A 22904-nucleotide genomic window follows, 5' to 3' on the forward strand; every position below is an offset into this window, starting at 1 on the left:
CAAGTATCTTTAGTGAATTGGTTGTCACCAAATCAGCGTTACTATGTTCATTGAGTTAAGTTATATTGCTTTGATTATTAATTTCTTTCACAATGTCCGAACTATGGTTGCACTACAGTTTGTTTTATTGGTATTTACTCCAACCGCATGTATTGCCTCCCATTACATTGCTTAAACCAATTTAACCAAACTGCAGCATATGTTTCCATGTATAAAGACTACTGCTTTGTTGTACTATATAGTACGCCTACGCAATAACATGAATTGTATACCATTGAATCAATGTATTTTGTTATTCTTAGTTTTTCCCTCATTTCCCCTTTCTGTCGCCGCCACAGCTTATCTTCACTTGTTTGTTAGTCTTCTCATAGTTTTGACAGTTCCGATTTGTTCATTAGTGCATACTGACTTTAAACTAATTGTACAGGAGCGTGTTGAAAATTTGGGAAACATTTTTTTCCATCAGTGTTCATAGTTTTCTTCTTCATGTTTCAGAGCTGTTGATCTTGTGCTAAACCAATGACATTAATATATATCACAATAATCTATTTGAAGTCATACGTGTCTCATTTTTACTCCTTTGTACAACTTTCATATCCATAGGCTTCAATGTTCATAAGGCCATTGATTACTTTGTAGGTTTCGAAACTCGCCGATTCAGTATCGCCATCCAAACATACTGATTATACACATGGCAACAGAAAAGAGAAAAAGGAAGGAGCATGTTCCACCAACATGCACACAGGTGGGTAAAACAGATTTCATTGAACAATGGCTCCAATCTTCAAATTCAGCTTAATTGGAAATTTGCATATATTGGATTTTTTTTGTCACTAACCCATATTTCATTTTAACTGTAGGTTAAGCTTCCTAAGTCCCGATGTTCTGGGAAGAAATTCATAACTGCCATTGCACGCCTAGCCCCTGAAAAATAGCAAGCCATTAGAGAGATGGGCTTTGGGGGCCTACTGACTTTTGCTTGCCACGAACTAAGATATGAGCTATGCGGGTGGCTCATATCTCAATATGACTTTACCTACCATAGACTTAATATGGAAACCGGCAATGCTATCACTGTCAATGAAGAACATGTCAACAAAGTGATGGGCATCCCTAACTTCGGGGTAGACGTGGTTATCCTTAAGAGAACAACCCCGTCCAATCGCACATACACTCTCAGGGTACTGGAGCAAAACCTTGAGAACTTGCCCGTGTGTGATGAATTTTTAAAATCATTTTTAATTTTTTCATGTGCCACTCTACTGGCACCTAATTCAAAGCTTGAAGGAAGCCATGACCTTTGGGACACCATATGGGATGGTGATGTTGGTGTCCAAAGGAATTGGGAAAAGTTTCTGCTGAAACACTTAGAAGATGGAATCAAGGAATATCGACAAAAGCAGCCTACTTACATCCGAGGCTGCCTCATGTTCCTCCAGGTACAGTTTAGGCTCCAACCCCTTTTGCAATTAGTATGAACTTAGTTTACATTTTAATTTGAATGTCATGCTTACTGCAATTTGCTGTTTTAATGCTCCTTGTTTCATATACTTCCCTTGGACAGCTGTTCTACATGGCATACTTCTACATGCCATCAGTCAATGTTGAAGTGACCAGCCCGCTAGCTGCTGCATGGACTGACGATGTAATGAAACGCCGATTAGCAGCTGAAATATCAACATTCGATGGTTATGGATATGTGCATGTATGCTCTAACTTAACAAAGCTTTCCCTACTAGTTAAATTACCATATTAGCCTCGCACCAGTAATAACCAATTTGTTGATTCCCTCATTTAAATAATGATGCAAGACACAGGCACAGGAGCGAGCACAAAGCACAACCAATATGAATATACCATCAGTAGCCTCAACCTCTACAGCTGATGACGAGGCTACAGAGGTAGTTCTTCTTCACTAACCACTCATACAAGTTCTTCTATACAATGCATACAATACTATTCTAAAACTATTCTGTTTTCCACTATGTAATAGGTAATTGAAGCCCGTGTCATTGACACATCGGAGAGTATGGTACGATTAGCTTCCTCTCTGGCGCGGGATGTTGCTGCACTATGTTCCCGCCGAAGTGGACCAGAGGGGATATCTTCAATCCCTTGCCCAAAAGCACAGCACCACGCTGAATATCAACCAATGCGCGAAACACCGGGCAAGCAGACGTCAGCTGATGAAATGGAACCACAAGATAACCTCGCACCAACCCCCCATTCTCCAATTGGAATGGAACCGTCACCAGAAGCCACTCATTCCGAGCCAATGGCCCCACAGTCTCATGCAGAGGCATCGCTTCCACCACAAGTGACAACAGAAGAAGTGCGAGAATGTGATAGGGTAGGTGGGAGTGGTAATCAAGCCATTAAACCTTCATCTATCAACAGATTTAAGCGGACTTGTAAGAGGATAGTGAAGCGTCCTCCCACTTGCAAAAGTCCATTTGTCACCCAATGCGTTAAACAATTCCCTAAAATCCCCCATGCTCATCGGGTAGTAGCAGATTACGCTTTGGCAGAAATTGGTGATCCTAGGTACATTTCATTTTTCTAAAAATAATTCTTGCAATCATTTAATATGTGAATAACTTTACATCATTATGACATTATTCATTTTCAATCATTCTAGCGAGATTTTATGCGAGATGTATGGGATGTACATTACCCGAGAAGAAATTTCTTGTCTAAATGCAGGGCGGTGGGTTAATTCAGTAGTAAGTTACTTATCTTTATGTTGAATTAAATTCAAAATTAATAGGTCATATAATGTATAAAGTGTTGATGGGGTTGTAAAATATGTTCATTTCTACAACTTTGCCAAATTGTGGCGATTGTCTCTCGCATGATGAATGGACAGCAAGCACCACCAGCGCGCACACACTATTTTGATCCTTCGTTCTCGGTGAACCCTCTAATATCCTAAATTGACATAGTCTCAAAATAGAATAGCATTTGTTGATGTTTGTATTGATAACCCCACTCGTGAACAGGTGATTCTGACCAACTTGAAAACAAATGCAACCAGCCAAGTGATCATGGATAGATGTCGCATGTATCTGGATGCTGGTATATTGGGCCATGATTTGGGGACATGTGACATGGTAAATAACGGTTGTTAAATTTCATTTCCATAGTAATATATGCAATGGCATTGGACATGACTATTATCTTATACCATAAAAGGTAATAACTCTTTTATGATCATGCAGATGTTCATCCCAGTTTGTGAGAACAATCACTGGCACATGCATGTAGTTAATTTTGCAGCTGGACGAGTTGAAATTCTTTCATCTTTGCCCTTGAGGCGAGGAAACAGTATTAGTGCTGCAACAAAGCGATTATCTATGGCAATCAATAAAGCACTGCATGCATATGCAATTCATATGGACGTGGATGTCTCGACTTTTGAGCATGTCCAACCACACCTTGTGCAACAACTGAATGGGTAAAATATTCATATATTCTAACCAAAACGGACATTTGAGGTGAATTTTTTTTCTTAGATTTCTATGATATACATGACAAGCCTAAATGTGATGTGTTATAGGTTTGACTGTGGTATCCTTGCCCTAAAATTCATGAAATTTTGGAATGGGGCCACCTTAACTACTTCAGTGGCAGAGGTTAGAGCTAGTTTACATCCTAATTGGTTTTGTTTTTTTTTAAAAAAAAAAACAGTATAAAATAAGTTTTTCCCATTTCTGTAGGACAAGCTCAACATGTACAGACTCCAGCTTGTTGTGGAACTAGTGCTCAATGAACGCAACACTGTTAGAGATAAAATTATGGCCTCCTGTCATTTGTGACTTCATGGTTGATGATAAGTTTTTTCCTATCTGAAGCTACTTACCATATAAAGCAATACTTGATTGTAGTTTGTCCACAAATGACTGAATTCATATCCTGTTATGTGATGATGTGATTTTGTTCCCATTCTAAAACCATTATTTATGTTCTATATTTATTGTATCTTATTAAGTATACCACATCCCATTGTAATAGTGACAGTATGGTGATGCTGAATGTCAGAACTTTATGTACAACAATGGGCAACGCGTAAGGGAAAGAAAGACTGCATGGTGATGCTATTGCTATAGCTTACAAGAGGGAGTAATATCAGAATGAGTCATATGTTATCCTCTTTCTTCGGATTGTATGAAGCAAACTTGGTTTACCATATGATCAAAATTAGGTTTATTTGGTTTGTTGACTATATTACAAACATTTGGCTGATGTACACATTCCAAGGACTATGTTTGTGTTTTGTTTTATACAGGAAATCCTAATATAGATAAGGCATTTGTTACATATCCTTTCAATTTTTTCCCTGTTCCATCCCAATGTCCTCTCCAAATATAGTTCAAAAATAATGATCCTTTGTTGAAGTAGAATGTTACAAACCATGGTGACAAATTTAGGTGTCATGGGTGATGGTGAAGACATTGGATGGTATTCGTAATGAATCATTGAAGACTATTGGCACTGGTCATTTTTTTAGATTGTCATGTGCTGAGATAATTCTTTGTTACATATCACGAGTTTTTTTTCTTTTAGTTAATAATATTAAGTGATGATCTGGCATTTCATCATGTTCTTAATATTTGGCTTAGCTCTTACTCATGAAGAATATTTCTCCTCATCCTTCGGTCCCTAACTTAACATCATTAGGGAAATGAGAATTCTAATGTTGATCTTGTAGGGCTGGCACTCGCTCTCCCAAAGAAAGAGCATCCCCATTTGCAAAAAGTTATATAGGGTTCCAAAATGGTTTTGCATGTAGCATGTTTTGCTTCCAACAATCTATAGGTTGTGATAGGCAAATAAATATATGTTACAAAACCAAAAAAAAAAATTGGTTCACATGATCACATTCCATATCCAACCACAACCCTTCAAAATCTAGATGAATACCAAAATGGGAAGACAACTGTTTACTTAAATAAATAGTCACAACAAAATATTGACAAAAGAACAACATTTCTCGAATGTCCATTTAGGTAGTACATGAGGTACATTAAGGTAGTACCTAAGGGTCTTAAGGTCGTACCTCATGTGCATTAAGGTAGTACCTTCAATTTCTGATGATTACATAAGCTATCGAATGAGTCAGCAAGAGGAACATAACAATGGCATGCTGTAAATATTAATGCAATGAACTAATTGTAGCTTAAGTTATAGAAGAGCAACATTTCTCCAAGGTGCCTTAAGGTAGTACTTGAGGTACATTAAGGTAGTACCTAAGGTTATTAAGGTAGTACCTCATGTGCATTAAGGTAGTACCTCCAATTTTTTATGATTACATAACTGACCGAATGAGTGAGCAATAAGAATATAATAATGGCATGCTGTAATATGTAATGCAATGAACTAATTCTGACTTAAATCATAGAAGAGCATCATTTCTCTAAGGTGCCTTAAGGTAGTACCTCAGGTACATTAAGGTAGTACCTCATGTCATTAAGGTAGTACCTCATGTGCATTAAGGTAGTACCTCAAATTTTTTATGATTACATAACCTACCGAATGAGTAAGTTATAAAAACATAACAATGGCATGCTGTTATATGTAATGCAGCATGACATTGTTATGTTCTCATAGGTTACTCCAACGGTACCTTATGTAATCATAAGAAATTTCAGGTACTACCTTAATGCACATAAGGTACTACCTTAATGGTCTTCAGGTACTACCTTAATGTACATAAAGTACTACCTTAACGAACCTGCGAGAAATGTAGCCACTTTGTGGCTTTAGATTTTTATTAGTTAATTTCATGACCTATTGCAGCATGACATTGTTATGTTCTCATAGGTTACTCCAACGGTACCTTATGTAATCATAAGAAATTTCAGGTACTACCTTAATGTACATAAGGTACTACCTTAACGCACCTGCGAGAAATGTAGCCACTTTGTGGCTTCAGATTTTTATTAGTTAATTTCATGACCTATTGCAGCATGACATTGTTATGTTCTCATAGGTTACTCCAACGGTACCTTATGTAATCATAAGAAATTTCAGGTACTACCTTAATGCACATAAGGTACTACCTTAATGGTCTTCAGGTACTACCTTAATGTACATAAGGTACTACCTTAACGCACCTGCGAGAAATGTAGCCACTTTGTGGCTTCAGACTTTTATTAGTTAATTTCATTACCTATTGCAGAATGACACTACCTTAAACCATATTCGATAAATTTTACTCTCCCGACAATTTTTCACTCTCAATATTTATTTAATCATACTGTTGTTTTCTCATTTTTCTGGTTATGTCAAGTTACGATGGTTGTGGTTGGATACGGAAGGTGATCATGCGAAGCAAATATTTATTGGTTTTCTACCACATTTATTTTTTCTATAACAACCTGTACATGGTTTGAAGCATAAAATTAGCAAAATGCACAATCATTTAGGAACCCTGAGTAGCCCGTGCCAATGAGAATGTGCAATAGTCCTGAACCCTGGTAGTAAATCACCAATAACATTAACACAAGATGATATGTAAAAGCTTACACAATAAGTAAATATGAAAGGAAAGTCGTCAAACAATTTACTAATGTGTGTATGGAAGGATAAACTGAAACTGCATCAGTGTACAAACAAATAGGTTCCAATCTATGTTTGTTGTTCTCTTATGAAAGTAGTACCATACCCCATAATCAACCTATCACTGTGGATCACATCTTACAATCACAGTTGTTGTCCAATCAGTCGCCAATACAACACTGACCAGCACCCTTAACTATAATAAAAGAACAAATACTGAGTGTTGTCCATGTTCCTACTCCCTTACTTTACAATATTGAAGGAAAAATGAACAGCCCTATTACATTGCTGTGACTGCATCCCATATGCTCCAGCAGCAGGATTACCAGGTACTCTTCCTTTCCCTTACACGTTGGCCATTCTTGTACATAAAGTCCTCATATTCAGCATAATTCATTTTAACTGTTACAATGGGATGTGGAATACTTCATCAGATACATCACATATAGAACATAAATAATGGTTTTACAATTGTAACAAATCACATCAGCACACAACATGATATGAATTAATAAATTTTGGACATACTTAAATCAACCCTTGGTCATTTTGGTACGTAGCAGCAGATAGGAAGAAACTTATCATGAACTATGAAGTCACAAATGACATGCGGCCATGATTGTATCTCTGACACTGTTGCATTCATTGAGGACTATTTGCAGCTCTAGCTGGAGTCTGTACATGTTCGTCTTGTCCTACGGAAATGGGAAAAAATTATTCCATGCGGTTGGGAAAATAACACTCAAATCAAAGGACAAATATGCACATAATTAAATGAAACAGGCTAGCTGACACTGATATTAGCAACCAGCCTCTGAAAAATGCCACCAAATGATGCCACTCATTCAAAGTATTTATTTTCGGATAATTAAATGATGCCACCAAATGATACATGGGAACACAAACTGCAGTATGGTTGAAATGGCTTAAGCAATGTAATCTTACCAAATACATGGGATTTGAGTAAATACCATTAAAACAAGATGTGGTGCAAACATAGTTCGGACTTTGTGAAAGAACTGAATCAGCAGAGAAATATAATGTAACTCAATGAACATTGGAGGTGAATGGAAAGGCACAAAACATTCAAATAGTAACGATGATTGGGTGACAACCAGTTAGTTGAAATAGAGTAATACAAGATCAGCATAATGCAATAAGTAGACAGATATGCATTTAGGGCAAAGGATTTTTGCAGGTTTTTCTATTGTGGCCGGACATATGACAACGAGAGCAATAAACAGGTCGTTTATCTTGAAATTGAGACTCAATGCGCTTCTTCCTTGGCCTTCCGAGAGGGCGCTTTGTATGTGGAGGCTTTAGAGAGAAGAACACCTCCCCGGTGATAGATCGAACCAAACCATCATCGTCCACAGTAGGCATGTCATGGGTCTCTATGCCGGAGAAAGAGCCCCCATATATCAACTCTTGCATTGGGTATTTGTAGCAATCATCGACGAAATCAGTAACATTTTGACCAATGGAAATAATGACGGCTGTGGCATGCTCACAAGGGATTCCCAACATCTGCCAACCCCTACAAGTGCATGTATGGTTCAGAATGTCTACATTCAACAAGGCTCTCCCGATACATACCCCAAATACTCCATTCTTGAACGGTGTGACTGGATACACCGCACCCTTTGCAATATTTTCCTGCACCTTAGCTTCAATTTTTGGCCCTATACACCCTTTCCAATTCTTAGACTCTTCTTGATGCTTCACAAGCATAGAAGCTAACTTGGACATGTGCTCCAATAAAAAGTTACAAATAGAGTGATGTCTTTCAATCCGTAACCAAGCATTAAATGACTCGGCAAGGTTCGTAGTCATTTTATCCCATCTTTGTTTTGGGAATTTTGACATGGCCCAATGGTGCGGCGCATTTTCTTCAACCCATGTGGCTAAAGCCTCGTTGTATTTTTTTAGTTCAACCATGGAAACGTTATAATCATGTTCTAGCCTTCCATACGCAATGCTATCTAGGAATTGCAATGCATTTTCTTTACCCTTGTTCCCTCGTGTGTTATGCTTGGACAAGAAACTACTAAAATTCTCCTTTAGGTGACGGTAGCAATAAGCATGGTTTTCAATGCCAAACACCTCAGGAACACTACGAAGCAAAGCATGATGTCTATCTGAGATAATAATAACTTCCTTGTTTCCCACAACTATCTTCAGTTTTTCCAAGAACCATAACCAATCTTCATAATTTTCCGAGCTCATCACTCCAAAGGCTAAGAGGAACATGGAGTCATTAGCATCGTAAGAGGTGGCTGAAAATAGAGCACCGCCATAAGGCCCACTCATATGGGCCGAATCAATTGCAATGATTGGTCGACACCCCCTTACAAACCCTTCGATAGATATTGAATGAGCAACAAAAAGCTTCTCAAAATGGTCATCATTGGAATAACTCAGCTCAACACTCGATCCCGGATTTGTTGCAAGCATTCTTTCACACATCCATGGCAACAATTTGTAATAATTCTTGGGTTGTCCATAAATGCGCTCCTTAGCCTTCTCCTTCATTTGCCATGCTTGTAGGTAAGTTAACTGGATGCCATGTTGCCTTACAAAGTCCTTACAAATTTGGCGTGGTTGGTATTCAGGAGTAGATCGAATGACATCATCAATGACCAACGATGCACGAGTGGATCTCACTAAAGGCTGAGACAAGACAACATCTTCCAAGCAATGGTTATGCACATTTCGGAATGTGTGTACTTGAACAATGTTTGAATCCCCTATTGCACGCGCAGTGATTTTCCAAGGACAATCTTCAATTGTGCATACTACGGTCATGTGTTTTGGACTATTCCTTTTGTAAGAATATCGAAATTTTCCAGCCAAAGACATCAAATAGATTGCATCTCGAAACTCCGACGCATTTGGGAAGGTATGTCCACTACCTACAATTGAATGTTCGAACCGGCTTGGTTGAAGTTGAACGGTATTTGTCATAGCACATCTTTGGGAAAACCCAACTGACTGAATTGTGGGCGACTCATTAGAGATGTGTAATGGGGGCTGGCCAATAGAGGAAACATGAGCTGAGTTTGAAGCAACAATGGGGGTTGGGCCACTGCAAAAAACATAAGGAAAAAATTTGATCATCCATCAATCTAAGTGTGAAAAGCGATTATACAAAAGGGAACATTATTGTGGAAGGACATTAGGCACCTAGTAGGGCAAATGAAGTCATCACCACATTCAGTACAATGGGAGATGTAGACATGACAAAACATGTCGTTGAATTTGAACATATTGACTATGTCGCCATCATTATGCAGTGGCAATAGACATGATGGGTCAAACTTGACTGTGAATTCCAATTTAATGGAATTGGAATCCAAGTTCAATACACCACATACTTTTGAAACGAATTCAGATTGTGAGATATTCTTGCTAACAACACTGCAATTGGTCCGACCTCCCTTATATTCGACGGACCCAACAGCAGTCTTAACAAGCTCACCACCTTCATGAATGTAACAAAACATCTCCTCTTCCATTTTCTTATTGACATAAAGATTTGTTAAAAATAATACAACAATGAAAGATTGAGGAATTATGCATGTTGATTCCATAGACTTTAAGGTTCAAACATGCTAATTAGCTGATGCACACAATTAAGGTTCAAACATGCTAATTGGCCGATGCACACAAGTAGTGTACAAGTCCAACTACGGTAGTACCTAAGGATATCTAACCTAGTACTTAAAGATTACTAAGGTTAGACCTAAGGTTAATTAAGATAGTACCTATGGTACAGTCTCAAGTAAAGGTACGGGGGAACCAAATGAGCAGAGTAGTCAAACACATAATGTCATGATAGCTTGTATGTGGAAGTGAATACAATTTAATTTATGCATGACTTGAAAACAGCCTGTAGGTCCTATGTTTGACAAACTGAACCCCATTGGGTTAACAATAAAGACAACTTTTATTCACATATGAATTATTTGAATATTAAAAAATGAAGTTTCCAGTCGTCACACAACTTGTACCCAATATTGGTTCAGGTAGTACCTGATGTTGACTAATGCAGTACATACAGTCGATTAAGGTCGTACATTCAGGAATAATGAGGTAGTACATAAGCTTAACTTACCAGTACAATAAGGTTAACCAACTGATCACCAAAACAAACAATATATAGATAAAAATGCATTTCATCCATTCTGACCAGCATTCCCTATTTTCTATTTATGTTATGAAGGGAATTAAACCAATGCATGGATACCAATAGTTCCTATATAGCCTTTCCTATTACCATCTTCTAAAACGGATCTCTGAATCAATATCAATTACTAATCAACAAGAACATTAACATATAGTAACCATACATATGTTACTATATGTTTGAAGAAATGGGACGTGATTTGAAACTATACATATAAAACAAAAACAAAAAAACACAACAAAAACTTTAGCACCCATCAACCATCAATATCACAAAAACCCAAAAAATTGAGTAATTTGGAACAACTTTCCCATCTAAAAATCACCATTTATTAAGAACTTTTTTCGCTCTCAAAATGAAAACTTCATCCAGAAAAATTGTTCCCTTTTGGTCATCCACTGCATAGCTTAATCCAAAAACACAATCCAATAAATGGGTTTCACTAAAAATGCATTGTTTCCCAATACCCAAAAACACCACTAGGAAAAAAAAAATTCCTTTTTTGCTAATCAATTCAAAATATGTTTTTCTCAGTTCTAAGCCAAAACAAAAACAAATGTCTTTTTCAACGAAACAATTCCTAACCCATATTCTTGTCTTTACTTTATATCAAAACAACAGAGTTGCGATAATTTGTCAATCCAAAAAAAACAGTACAAAATCAGATTTGCAAAAAGACGATGATGATTCATTACCAACATATTTAAAATTTCAGTACCAACTCCTAAATGCCAACATTTCAACCACGCCTGGTTTAGAAAAAACCCACACAAACAGCAGATTTTCATGAATGAGAATGCGAATGCAAAACACGGAACAAATGGCTTACCTCGATAGAGAAAATCTAAGATGTGACAAATCGGATTAAGACCTTCTCAACTGAAATCTGCTTCGCCTCGGTGACGGAGTGAAGAAATATGAGAGGAATGGGTATCAAATCAGAGAGAGGGAAGAAAGAACCCTCGACTACACTATTTTTATGGGATTTTCTGCTTCGCCTTGGTGACCGAGTGAAGACAGATGAGAGGAATGGGTGCCAAAATGAGAGAGAGGGAAGAAAGAACGGTCGATCGGCTAGGGTTTTCTTGTGGGAACTTCTGCTTCGCCTTGGTGACGGACTGCAGAAAGATGAGAGGAATGGGTATCAAATGAGAAAGAGGGAAGAAAGAACCATCGGCTAGGGTGTTTTTGTGGGAAGCTCAACATTTGATTTTGGAGTTTTCAACCGGTTCAGTTTCAACCCGTGCTGAGATGGGTTGCTGATGTGGATACCTGGAGGGGCAATTTCGGTAGAAAAAATACAGCAGGCTCAGAGTGCATGAATCTGATATAAGTTTCCACATTGAAATATATTTTTCATATTCCATAAATCTGGGTTCCAAAAACCATATATTTAGCAAATTGGTCCATGAAAACACAACTTTCCCAAAGAGTTATTAGGCTCAAGCCCTTGTATTAAATGTAGGATTATAAAATATTTAAAAGAGGAAGCCTCGGGCCCACCAACTGCACCCAAACTTAAGTAGAAATCAGTTTTACTTTTTACAGGAAGGTGCCTTGAAATTGGATGAAATCACTAAATTGCCATCAATATTCTAATCTTCCAAATGAAAGGATGGTAGTTTAAAAAATATATGAAGAAAATAAAATTAAATAATAATAATAACAAAATATATTAAAGATAATAGTAAGATAGGAGAGCATGAATATAATGAAGAAAAAAAATGTTAAATAAAATAAAAAACTTGGTGGTGTCCCACTTGAAAATAGAAAAAAAAGAAAAAAGAAAAACGAAGGTAATAAGAAAAAGAAAAAAGTGAGAAAAGAATATCTAAGTCAATAGAGAGAGAGAGCGTTACCCTTAATTTTCCTCGTCACTTTTCCGAAGGTCATAGGAAGCTACCTGTCTTCCCAACTTTTTATATTGTAATGTCCTTTTTATATTGTACATGCTTTTCTATACTCACAGGATGTCTTATAAAGTTTTTTCTTTTTTCAATTTATTCATTTTATTTCTTGGATTGATTTTCATGTGAAAATTCATTTTATTTTAAAAAAATAATTATTTTACTGATTTTTTTAAATATTTGATATCTCTTAAATCATTCATAAAATGAATTAATTTTTTAATAAAAGTATTTTTAATTTAGATTTAAATTATTTTTCAATTATATTTAGATGTATGCATATAAAAAAGATTATTTTCTAATATTTAATATTTAAAATTTTATTTTAATAATAATCTCTTTAGAATATTATCACGATTTTTATTAGAATTAATGGTTACATTTTTATTCTTCCTTCTTCCAAAAATATTTGTACTTCAAAGATAAAGCTCTTCCAATATAAATGACCCGAGAGACACAGAGCTGTCCCTAACTTTCCTCTTCACTTCCTGGAAGCCGCCTTGCCTTCCCAATTTCTTAGATTATAAGTTAGGGTTGCACAATCTCCTCATTCACTCACTATCCTGAAGGGAAATCAACCCCTCTAAACTGTCTTTGTAGTTTTGAGATAGAAACCCAGAATGGCTTCCACAAGCTCCTTCAGAGCCTCTTCTTCTTCTTCTACTCCTGCCATCCCTCGAACAAGTACTTATGATGTTTTCTTGAGTTTTAGAGGCGAAGACACCCGCTATAATTTCACTGATCACCTCTACAGTGCTTTGGGTAGGAGAGGGATTCACACCTTCAGAGACGATAAACTCAGGAGAGGAGAAGCGATTGCTCCAGAACTCTTGAAAGCCATTGAAGAATCAAGGTCTTCCGTAATTGTTTTCTCTGAAAACTATGCTCATTCGAGATGGTGTTTGGATGAGTTGGTAAAGATCATGGAGTGCCAGAAAGATCCGGCACATGTTGTTTTCCCAATTTTCTATCATGTGGATCCATCCCATGTACGAAAGCAAGAAGGAAGTTTTGGAGAGGCCTTTGCCGGTTATGAAGAAAACTGGAAGGACAAGATACCAAGGTGGAGGAGGGCCTTGACGGAAGCAGCCAATCTTTCTGGATGGCATATACTAGATGGGTAACTTTAATTTCCTTTCAACTATTTGTAAGTATAGGAATGATTAGTTTTGCATTTATAGAGTGATGATGTTGATTGAAATATTTATAAAAATACATAAGCTCAAATTTTTTTATTTGGAGGTCTACTACTTCAGCACAAATTTCTCCTCAAAACGCTTTTAGTTGAAGTCTTTTATGTGTACATGTGTTTGATATTCTTTTATAGGAAATGTTCTCAGTATAAGTGTTTTTTTAGAAAATTAGCTTTCTTTTCCACGAATTTGTTTTTTCTAACCTTTTTTAAAGTAATTTCAAAATTTTGTTAATTTTATTTTTTCTTCAAAAACATTTTTTAGACTTATAAGTACTTTCTAAAAGTATTTTTAGAGTGTTTTTAGCAGGCAATTCTATTTAAATGCTTTTAGTAAAAGTTTTTTTAAAAAAAATATTTTTGGGAAAATTATCAAGTATTTCTCAAAGAATTACTATAAGTGTTTTTTTTTTTTTTACTTTTTATAAGTAATTCTAAATTCTTTATCAAATGCCTTAATTTTTATTTTTTTTTATTTTTTTTATTTTTATAAAGACACATTTTATACTTCCCAAACAAACTGTAACATTACTTGAGGTTGTTAACATATTAGAACAACGGGCATATATTTGTTTGCTCAAAATAAAAATAAACTATTGCTTTCTAGGGCTTTATTTATAAGTTGGTTTTATTCAAGTACATCATTTGGGCAGCCGACTATGTGTCATGAATAAGGAGAAAATAGGAAATTCGAGTATTGATTTGACCAAATAAGCAGTCAATTTATATGGATGACATCTATATTAATTTAATGGGCATGCAATTTAAGTTTCTTTCACTTTTCATTCATTAGTGGGTTTTATTTACAAATTAAATTATTAATATTATTGTTATTATTGTCGTTTATTACTAATATTATTGTTTTTTGTTGTTGTTTATAGTAGTTGCAATGACATTAGTATAAAAAGAATAGTAGAATAACAATTATATTGAGTTAGAATTTATGATAAATGGTAGAATGAACTTATTAAAACCCAATTAATGAGTTTTACTATTTTAGATCAATTTATGAGAATCTATATCTAAAATAATTTAGTCAAAATTTATTACTAATTTTTCAATTTTCAAGATTCAATCCGCATTAATGTTACAAAAATTAATCAATTTATTTGAAATTTTGTGTGAATAATTATATAACAAGTAACAATAAAATTAATGACTATTACTATCTATTAACGAGCTTCAAAAATTTCAATTAACCAATCTCTTGTGTATCAATAGAACAACTTAATCAAATTCTAAAAATAATTTGATTAATTAAGTAACAAGTAACAAGTAACAAAATTATTTAACCAATTTTATTTGAGAACAAGTTGATCAAATAGTTTGATTAATTATGTAACAACTACCAATAACAAAATTATGTAACATAAATTGTTTAGTAGGTATTCAACTTCCGAGTTTGTGTGCATATATATATAGACAATAAAGAACATAGGTTAGGAAGTTAATTCTTTATAGATGATGCTAAAGGAAATCAACTCAACTCAAAATAAAATACAAATGAATAACTTGTTTACAAGCCTTTAATTTTTAATTTTTATCATATAAATGAATAATAAGGAGATGATGTTGTGGGATAAATAAGTTTCGAAGCTTGAGGAATTGAACATGGGGTTTTTAATCTAAAACTTCTTATATTAAGAGGTTGAGTACTATATCTACAATGAGGCTTCATGCATTACAAGGTATACAATGAATGTCAAAGAAAATTTTTTTTGCTCCTACAAGGTTTCTAATTGCCATGGGCTGTTAAAGAGTTTTTAAAATGTGCATGAATGATAAAGTAATATCTCGATTCATAATCATTGTCCTCCATTATGGCACTAAATTTCCATTTTAACAAAATTCATGTTTTAATTTTTTTTCTCATGCATACTTGATACAAAGGAAAGTGTCCTAAAAATGTAAATGAACTAATATCTTTGATATATTCTATTCTACTTTAATTTATTTCTCGTAAAGATGTCAAAATTAATGTGTTTTATTTACAATTGTGGCTCATTACTTAACGTGTTGTCCTTTTATAATTGGCAGGTATGAGTCCAATCAAATTAAAGAAATAACTAATAACATATTTCGTCAATTGAAATGTAAGAGGCTTGATGTTGGTGCCAATTTAGTTGGTATAGGTTCCCGTGTAAAAGAGATGATTTTGCGATTGCATATGGAATCAAGTGATGTTCGTATTGTTGGGATATGTGGAGTTGGTGGGATAGGTAAGACAACAATCGCAAAAGTTGTTTATAATGAACTTTCTTGTGAATTTGAATGTATGAGCTTTCTTGAAAATATTGGGGAGGTTTCCAATACCCAAGGTTTATCTCACTTACAAAATCAACTTCTTGTTGATGTCCTAGAGGGAGAGGTGAGTCAAAATATGAATGGTGTTGCCCACAAAGCAAGTATGATAAAGGACATTCTCTCATCTAAAAGAGTTTTAATGGTTCTTGATGATGTAGATCATCCAAGTCAATTAGAATATTTACTTGGACATCGTGAATGGCTTGGAGAAGGAAGTAGAGTCATCATAACTACTAGAAATAAACATGTGTTAGCTGTACAAAAAGTGGATAACTTATATGAGGTTAAGGGATTGAATTTTGAAGAAGATTGTGAACTTTTCAGTTTGTATGCCTTTAAACAAAATCTTCCCAAATCAGATTACAGAAACCTCGCATGTCGTGTTGTAGGCTATTGTCAAGGGCTTCCATTAGCTCTAAAAGTTCTAGGTTCTCTCTTATTCAACAAGACAATACCTGAATGGGAAAGTGAATTGCATAAATTGGACAGAGAACCTGAAGCGGAAATTCACAATGTGCTTAAACGAAGCTATGATGGATTAGATCGTACAGAAAAAAATATATTTCTTGATGTTGCATGTTTTTTTAAAGGTGAAGATAGGGATTTTGTGTCAAGAATATTGGATGGTTGTGATTTCCATGCAAAAAGAGGAATAAGAAATCTAAATGATAAGTGTCTTATAACTCTCCCATACAACGAAATACGTATGCATGATTTGATACAACATATGGGCTGGGAAATTGTTCGTGAAAAATTTCCTGATGAGCCAAACAAATGGAGCAGATTGTGGGATCCCTGTGATTTTGAACGTGCACTTACAGCATATGAGGTAAGAGCCAAGTGCATGAATTCACTTAAGCACTAGTTGAAGATATAAACTTCAATAATATCATTGTTGTATAAGAAATTACATATCCATATAAGTTGAATTAGTTTGTATTTATGTTTGTCTTATCGATGTTCTTTTTCAGGGAATAAAAAGAGTTGAAACAATATCCTTGGACTTGTCTAAATCAAAAGGAGTATGTGTGAGTTCAAATGTTTTCGCAAAGACGACTAGACTTCGATTGCTCAAAGTTCATTCAGGTTTCCATATAGATCACAAATATGGAGATCTTGACAGTGAGGAGGAGATGTATTATTGTTATGGTGTAATTGCACATGCTTCTAAAATGCAACTTGACCGGGGTTTTAAATTTCCTTCTTATGAGTTAAGGTATCTTTGTTGGGATGGATATCCTTTAGATTTTTTACCATCAAACTTTGATGGAGGGAAGCTTGTTGAACTTCACTTGCACTGTAGCAACATAAAACGGTTGTGGCTAGGGAATAAGGTATTATTATCATTTAATAATGACTTCTTTTTCTTTGTATTGATTTTGAAATTTATGATAGTTATGTCTTTATTGACACTAATTTTCTTTTTGTACAGGATCTTGAAAGGTTAAAGGTCATTGATCTAAGTTACTCAAGGAAGCTCATTCAAATGTCAGAATTCTCAAGAATGCCAAATTTGGAGAGTCTATTTCTTAATGGTTGTGTAAGCTTGATCGATATTCACCCATCTGTTGGAAATCTGAAGAAGCTTACTACCTTAAGCTTGAGAAGCTGTGATAAGCTTAAGAATCTGCCGGATAGCATTTGGGACTTGGAATCTCTTGAGATTCTTAATCTCTCTTATTGCTCAAAGTTTGAGAAATTTCCAGGGAAGGGGGGGAACATGAAAAGTTTAAGGAAGCTTCATTTAAAAGATACTGCTATTAAGGATCTGCCTGATAGCATTGGAGACTTGGAATCTCTTGAGATTCTTGATCTCTCTGATTGCTCAAAGTTTGAGAAATTTCCGGAGAAGGGAGGGAACATGAAAAGTTTAAACCAGCTTCTTTTAAGAAATACTGCTATTAAGGATCTGCCTGATAGCATTGGAGACTTGGAATCTCTTGAGTCTCTTGATGTCTCTGGCTCAAAGTTTGAGAAATTTCCGGAGAAGGGAGGGAACATGAAAAGTTTAAACCAGCTTCTTTTAAGAAATACTGCTATTAAGGATCTGCCTGATAGCATTGGAGACTTGGAATCTCTTGAGTCTCTTGATCTCTCTGATTGCTCAAAGTTTGAGAAATTTCCGGAGAAGGGAGGGAACATGAAAAGCTTAAAGAAGCTTCGTTTAAGAAATACTGCTATTAAGGATCTGCCTGATAGCATTGGAGACTTGAAATCTCTTGAGTTTCTTGATCTCTCTGATTGCTCAAAGTTTGAGAAATTTCCGGAGAAGGGAGGGAACATGAAAAGGTTAAGGGAGCTTCATTTAAAAATTACTGCTATTAAGGATCTTCCCACCAACATTTCTAGGTTGAAAAAACTTAAAAGACTTGTCCTCAGTGACTGCTCAGACCTGTGGGAAGGATTAATAAGCAATCAGCTTTGCAATCTGCAAAAACTTAATATCAGTCAATGCAAAATGGCTGGACAAATTCTGGTGCTTCCTTCAAGTCTAGAAGAAATAGACGCATACCATTGCACAAGCAAGGAAGATTTATCAGGTCTGCTCTGGCTTTGCCACCTCAACTGGTTGAAATCCACAACAGAGGTAATTTAATATATATATATATATATATATATATTTTAATTATGCCACTTAAACCTTTTTTTTATATATATAAAGTCAATATTTACATAATAATTTGTTCAGGAGTTGAAATGCTGGAAACTCGTTGCTGTTATTCGTGAAAGTAATGGAATTCCAGAGTGGATAAGGTATCAGAACATGGGAAGTGAAGTAACAACAGAGCTTCCAACGAATTGGTATGAAGATCCTCACTTCCTAGGATTTGTCGTATCATGTGTTTATCGGCATATTCCTACATCTGATTTTGATTACCGTGATGTTGATCTCATGTGTGAATTGAATTTACATGGCAATGGATTTGAATTCAAGGGTAAATGCTATCGGTATGATTCGCCTGGTAATTTTAAAGATTTGATAGATCAAGTATGTGTTTGGTGGTATCCTAAGATTGCTATTCGGAAAGAGCATCACCATAAATACACACATATTAATGCTTCATTTAGGGGTCATTGGACAGAGATAAAAAAATGCGGCATCGATCTTATATTTGCGGGAGATCAACAAAATCATATGCCCATGTTGGAGCATCCTCAGAATTCTGGTGACAATGGATCAGCATTACAAGATACCGATGGTAATGTTCATGGGGCTAATCAAGATGATGAACACTACCATATTCCCATGTTGTTAGATCTTCCTGGGAATTTTGGTGACATTGGATCAGTAATGTTCATGGGGCTAATCAAGATGATGAAGGCACTGATGGAAACCGTAAGAGAAGACGTGATGATTCCCTACCCGATGTAGTGGAGGAGCCACATTATAAAAGATTGGGAGCACCCAACACCGATCCCTTGCTTTGAACTCCATCACCAGGTGCATTATCAACCCTTTTTCATATATTCCAACTTCTCTCCTTTTGAAATTATTTTTAAAGTCAATAAACCATTTTTATATGTTTTTTTTTAAACTCATTTCACTTGTTTTCCTCAATTATATAAAAATTAAATAATTTAAAAATAGATAAAATTTTAATCAATTTTAATTACATTTTATTTTCTTTCATATTTTCTATAGGAAAACCAAGTATAAAAATATGAAAAATAACTTCGGCTAACTTTGAAAGTCATCTTTAGTTTAAAAACATGTATAGTTTTTTTTAGATATGGCATAGATATGATAGAGTAAATAGCTTTTTTTTTTCATTATTTATTTATTTAATTAGATAAATGAAAACCTCTACAAAGTGATTATGAAGTTCTAGGGATTCTTTATTACCTTATTAGACATAATATTAATTAATTAATTAATTAATTAATTTTTTCTACTTGCTTTTAAGATAAAATTTCAATAAGTTATCAAAATTAGTTAGAGAAGATCATGTATACAAATTAGAAGTTAAATTTGAATGTATTATGAGGTAGATGTATGTAGAAACTTGATGCAAGTAAATAATAAAACTCCCATATAGTGATTTTAATAGTTTTAAGAGTCAAATTGTTTATGGTTTTTGTATTTAAGAATTAAATTTCTTTAAGCATGCTAAAACATGTTTAAACATGCATACTTATTGTCTATTTCCCGAGATGGGAGTTTTGGATTAATCTTATATTTACTTATGAGTCTGATATGCTCATGAAGTTTACCTAACAATTGATCATACTAATCTTAAGTGAAATTTGTGATAGTGCCAATCAGAACGAAATCACATGGGGTTGCTGGGGGTGGAGTTTATGTTTTTTTCTATCAACTTATTGGTAAGTCATTTTGTTCATTTATTCTTTTAGTACGTGTAGAAAATTGATTATAGTTCTTCAACTTCTTTACTATTTTCTCTTTCCCTTGATCCCTTTTTTGTTCTATTATGTTTGGTTTTTGAAAAACTTGAGGGTAAATATAAAGGAAAGAAAATAGAGAAAAAAAATTAAAAGGAAATACAAAGTGAAAAAGAATAAAAACTAGATTTAAAGTTAATTAATTATTTTTATATGTTTCTTCAATCTTATTTCAATTATTATGCTTCATTATATAAAAATTAAATAATTTTAAAATGTATATAGTTCTAACAAATTTTAATTATATTTAATTTTTTTTCCATATTTTTCATAATGAAACCAAACATTTATCATTTTCCTTGACATTTTTTATTGTTTTCTTGGTACTCGATGGGAACCAAACATAAGTTGAAAACCACTAGGGTAGCGAACATTGCGAAGTGTGGCCCCAGTAAGTGGTACATGGTTCAGGGTTCAAATTCTACCACCAATGATACCTTGAATTTACCTAGTACTAGTTGTCGTGGGTGATTAGCACTCTGAGGTTTGGGTCCCCATAGAGAGTTTTAAGGGCTTGGTCATGGAAGGTTCGATTATTAAAAAAAAAAAAAAAAAAAGTCGTAGGCAATCCACAATTAACTAGGATATATATTTGTTCTCATGTGCTTGGTATAAGGCACTAAGTATCATTATATTAAATTAAATCCTTCATCTACACCATAAGAGTTAGTTATAAATTCCTTGCTATTGATATAGGTAAACAACAATTTATATATGTTTGAATTAATTCTTAAGTTAATGGTTAATACCATTAAATATGTTTTTAGTTCCTTTGACGATTATGTTATAATTTAAACATTTTAGGGCTATGATTCTAGCTTCATTAGCATGAAGTGTATCTAATGATATGTGATTCCCTATCACTATGTTTGGTTCCAAGAAATTATAAGGGAAGAAAAATCCTCGTGAAAATGATTTTCTCATGAAAAAATCCAAGAAAGTATGAAGGAAAATGAAAATGATTCTCGGAAATCAAACGCAACCGTGTGAAATATACTTGGGTTAATAATTATAATGTGTGTTTATTATACTATGTTTATGAAATTGAAATGTTGTATTTTATAATTTGTTTGTAGGTAGAAACCTCAGGACAATGAGGAGAAGTAAATCTCAAGATGCAAGTGAGATTCCAAATGTTGCTAAGGTGGTCTACTCTTGCATATGATCAGTCTTGCTTACCATCATGACCATCAAGAAAGATGCTACAATTTGTGTATTGAAAGTGTGAATTAGGAATGTTAAAAAATGAAAACTTGAATTGACATGTTTTTGCCTATAAGATGTGTGGTTATAGGCCATTCTTATGGGTATATAATTGACCTTGATGTTGCATATGAAGCATATCACCCTCTCTATATCTTCAAGCTAGTGGTTAGAGCTTCTCTGGATAGTGAAAGACAAGTGTCATGGATTTAAGTATTTTCAAAGCTCTTATGTGGCACATAGACAATTCAAGTCTCTTGAAGTTGTTAATTCTTTCATGTTGTGACAAAGGTCTCTATCACATTTCACACATTATAACCATCACATTTTATCTCGAGTGTTTATTTTGAAATACTTTTGTATTAAACTTTTTTTCAAAAGTATTAAATTAATACCATTCTTTAGTCTTACTCGACTAGGTTCATTAACTTTAGGGGTTTATTACTCAAGAGCCAACATTCAACTTAATCATTTATTAACAAATTCTCTAATGTTATGATTGGTTTTTGAAAAAATTGAGGAAAATAAAATAAAGAGAAAAAATAAAAGGAAAAAAATTTGAAGAAGCATAAAAAAAATTATATTTAAAATTAATAAATTATTTTTATTTGTTATTTCAAACCCATTTTATACATAATTTTAATATTATTTATTTATTTTCCCAATTTTTCATGAGATATCAAATATTAAAATATTATTTTTTTTAATACTTTTTGGGAACTAAATATAACCTAATATTTGTCTTTGTGATTCAAGATACCAATGATAAAATCATACCTATTAATGTGGTCTGTAAACATGTATGGAATATTCATGGTTTAATACTATCACTACATTACAATTGTGGGATAGATCCTAGTATATAGTAGAAGCAAAGAAGGATTTTATTCTAAAATTAATAGAAAAAATATAATTTGATAATGTAATTTTAAACATCTTTTGGATGGTGTTTTGTAAACCAACTTAATAATTTAATATAACTTAATAGCTTAATTTATTATTAAGTAGATTAACTATGTTTGGTAAAATAAATTAATATTATAATATAAATTTAGTGTTAAGTCAAAATAGTTATTAGGTAAATCAACTTAATATTATAATATAATATGATTTAATAATTTAATTTAAGTCATTAAAGAGATTAAGCATACTT

The 22904-nt window shown here is 34.1% G+C and overlaps 2 protein-coding genes across 2 annotated transcripts; one reads left to right on the plus strand and one right to left on the minus strand.

Annotated features, from left to right (window-relative positions):
- Positions 1-7734: 7734 nt before the first annotated feature.
- On the minus strand, positions 7735-10073 carry LOC104881008 (uncharacterized). The gene is made up of 2 exons (XM_010659559.1): positions 9742-10073; positions 7735-9643 (listed from the first exon to the last, which is right to left on the minus strand). Exons 1-2 carry the CDS (start codon positions 10071-10073, stop codon positions 7735-7737), a joined length of 2241 nt encoding a protein of 746 aa, XP_010657861.1.
- Positions 10074-13069: 2996 nt separating this feature from the next.
- LOC100256601 (disease resistance protein RUN1) lies at positions 13070-22034 on the plus strand. The gene is given in 7 exon segments (XM_059741098.1): positions 13070-13771; positions 15881-16976; positions 17119-17481; positions 17580-18734; positions 18837-19445; positions 19448-19589; positions 20402-22034. Coding segments are annotated over 6 exon segments (3852 nt in total). The 5' UTR covers positions 13070-13271; the 3' UTR covers positions 19577-19589; positions 20402-22034.
- Positions 22035-22904: the final 870 nt, after the last annotated feature.

The sequence above is a fragment of the Vitis vinifera genome, chromosome 12 (genome assembly GCF_030704535.1).
Source record: "Vitis vinifera cultivar Pinot Noir 40024 chromosome 12, ASM3070453v1".
NCBI lineage: Eukaryota > Viridiplantae > Streptophyta > Magnoliopsida > Vitales > Vitaceae > Vitis > Vitis vinifera.

What these genes read in the sequence shown, in the direction of transcription:
- LOC104881008 (XM_010659559.1), bottom strand. Translation starts at nt 10,073, where the DNA reads ATGGAAGAGGAGATGTTTTGTTACATTCATGAAGGTGGTGAGCTTGTT. An exon ending in GACTTCATTTGCCCTACTAG is followed by an intron (nt 9,644 to 9,741) that starts GTGCCTAATGTC and finishes TGTTTTTTGCAG; the next exon opens with TGGCCCAACCCCCATTGTTG.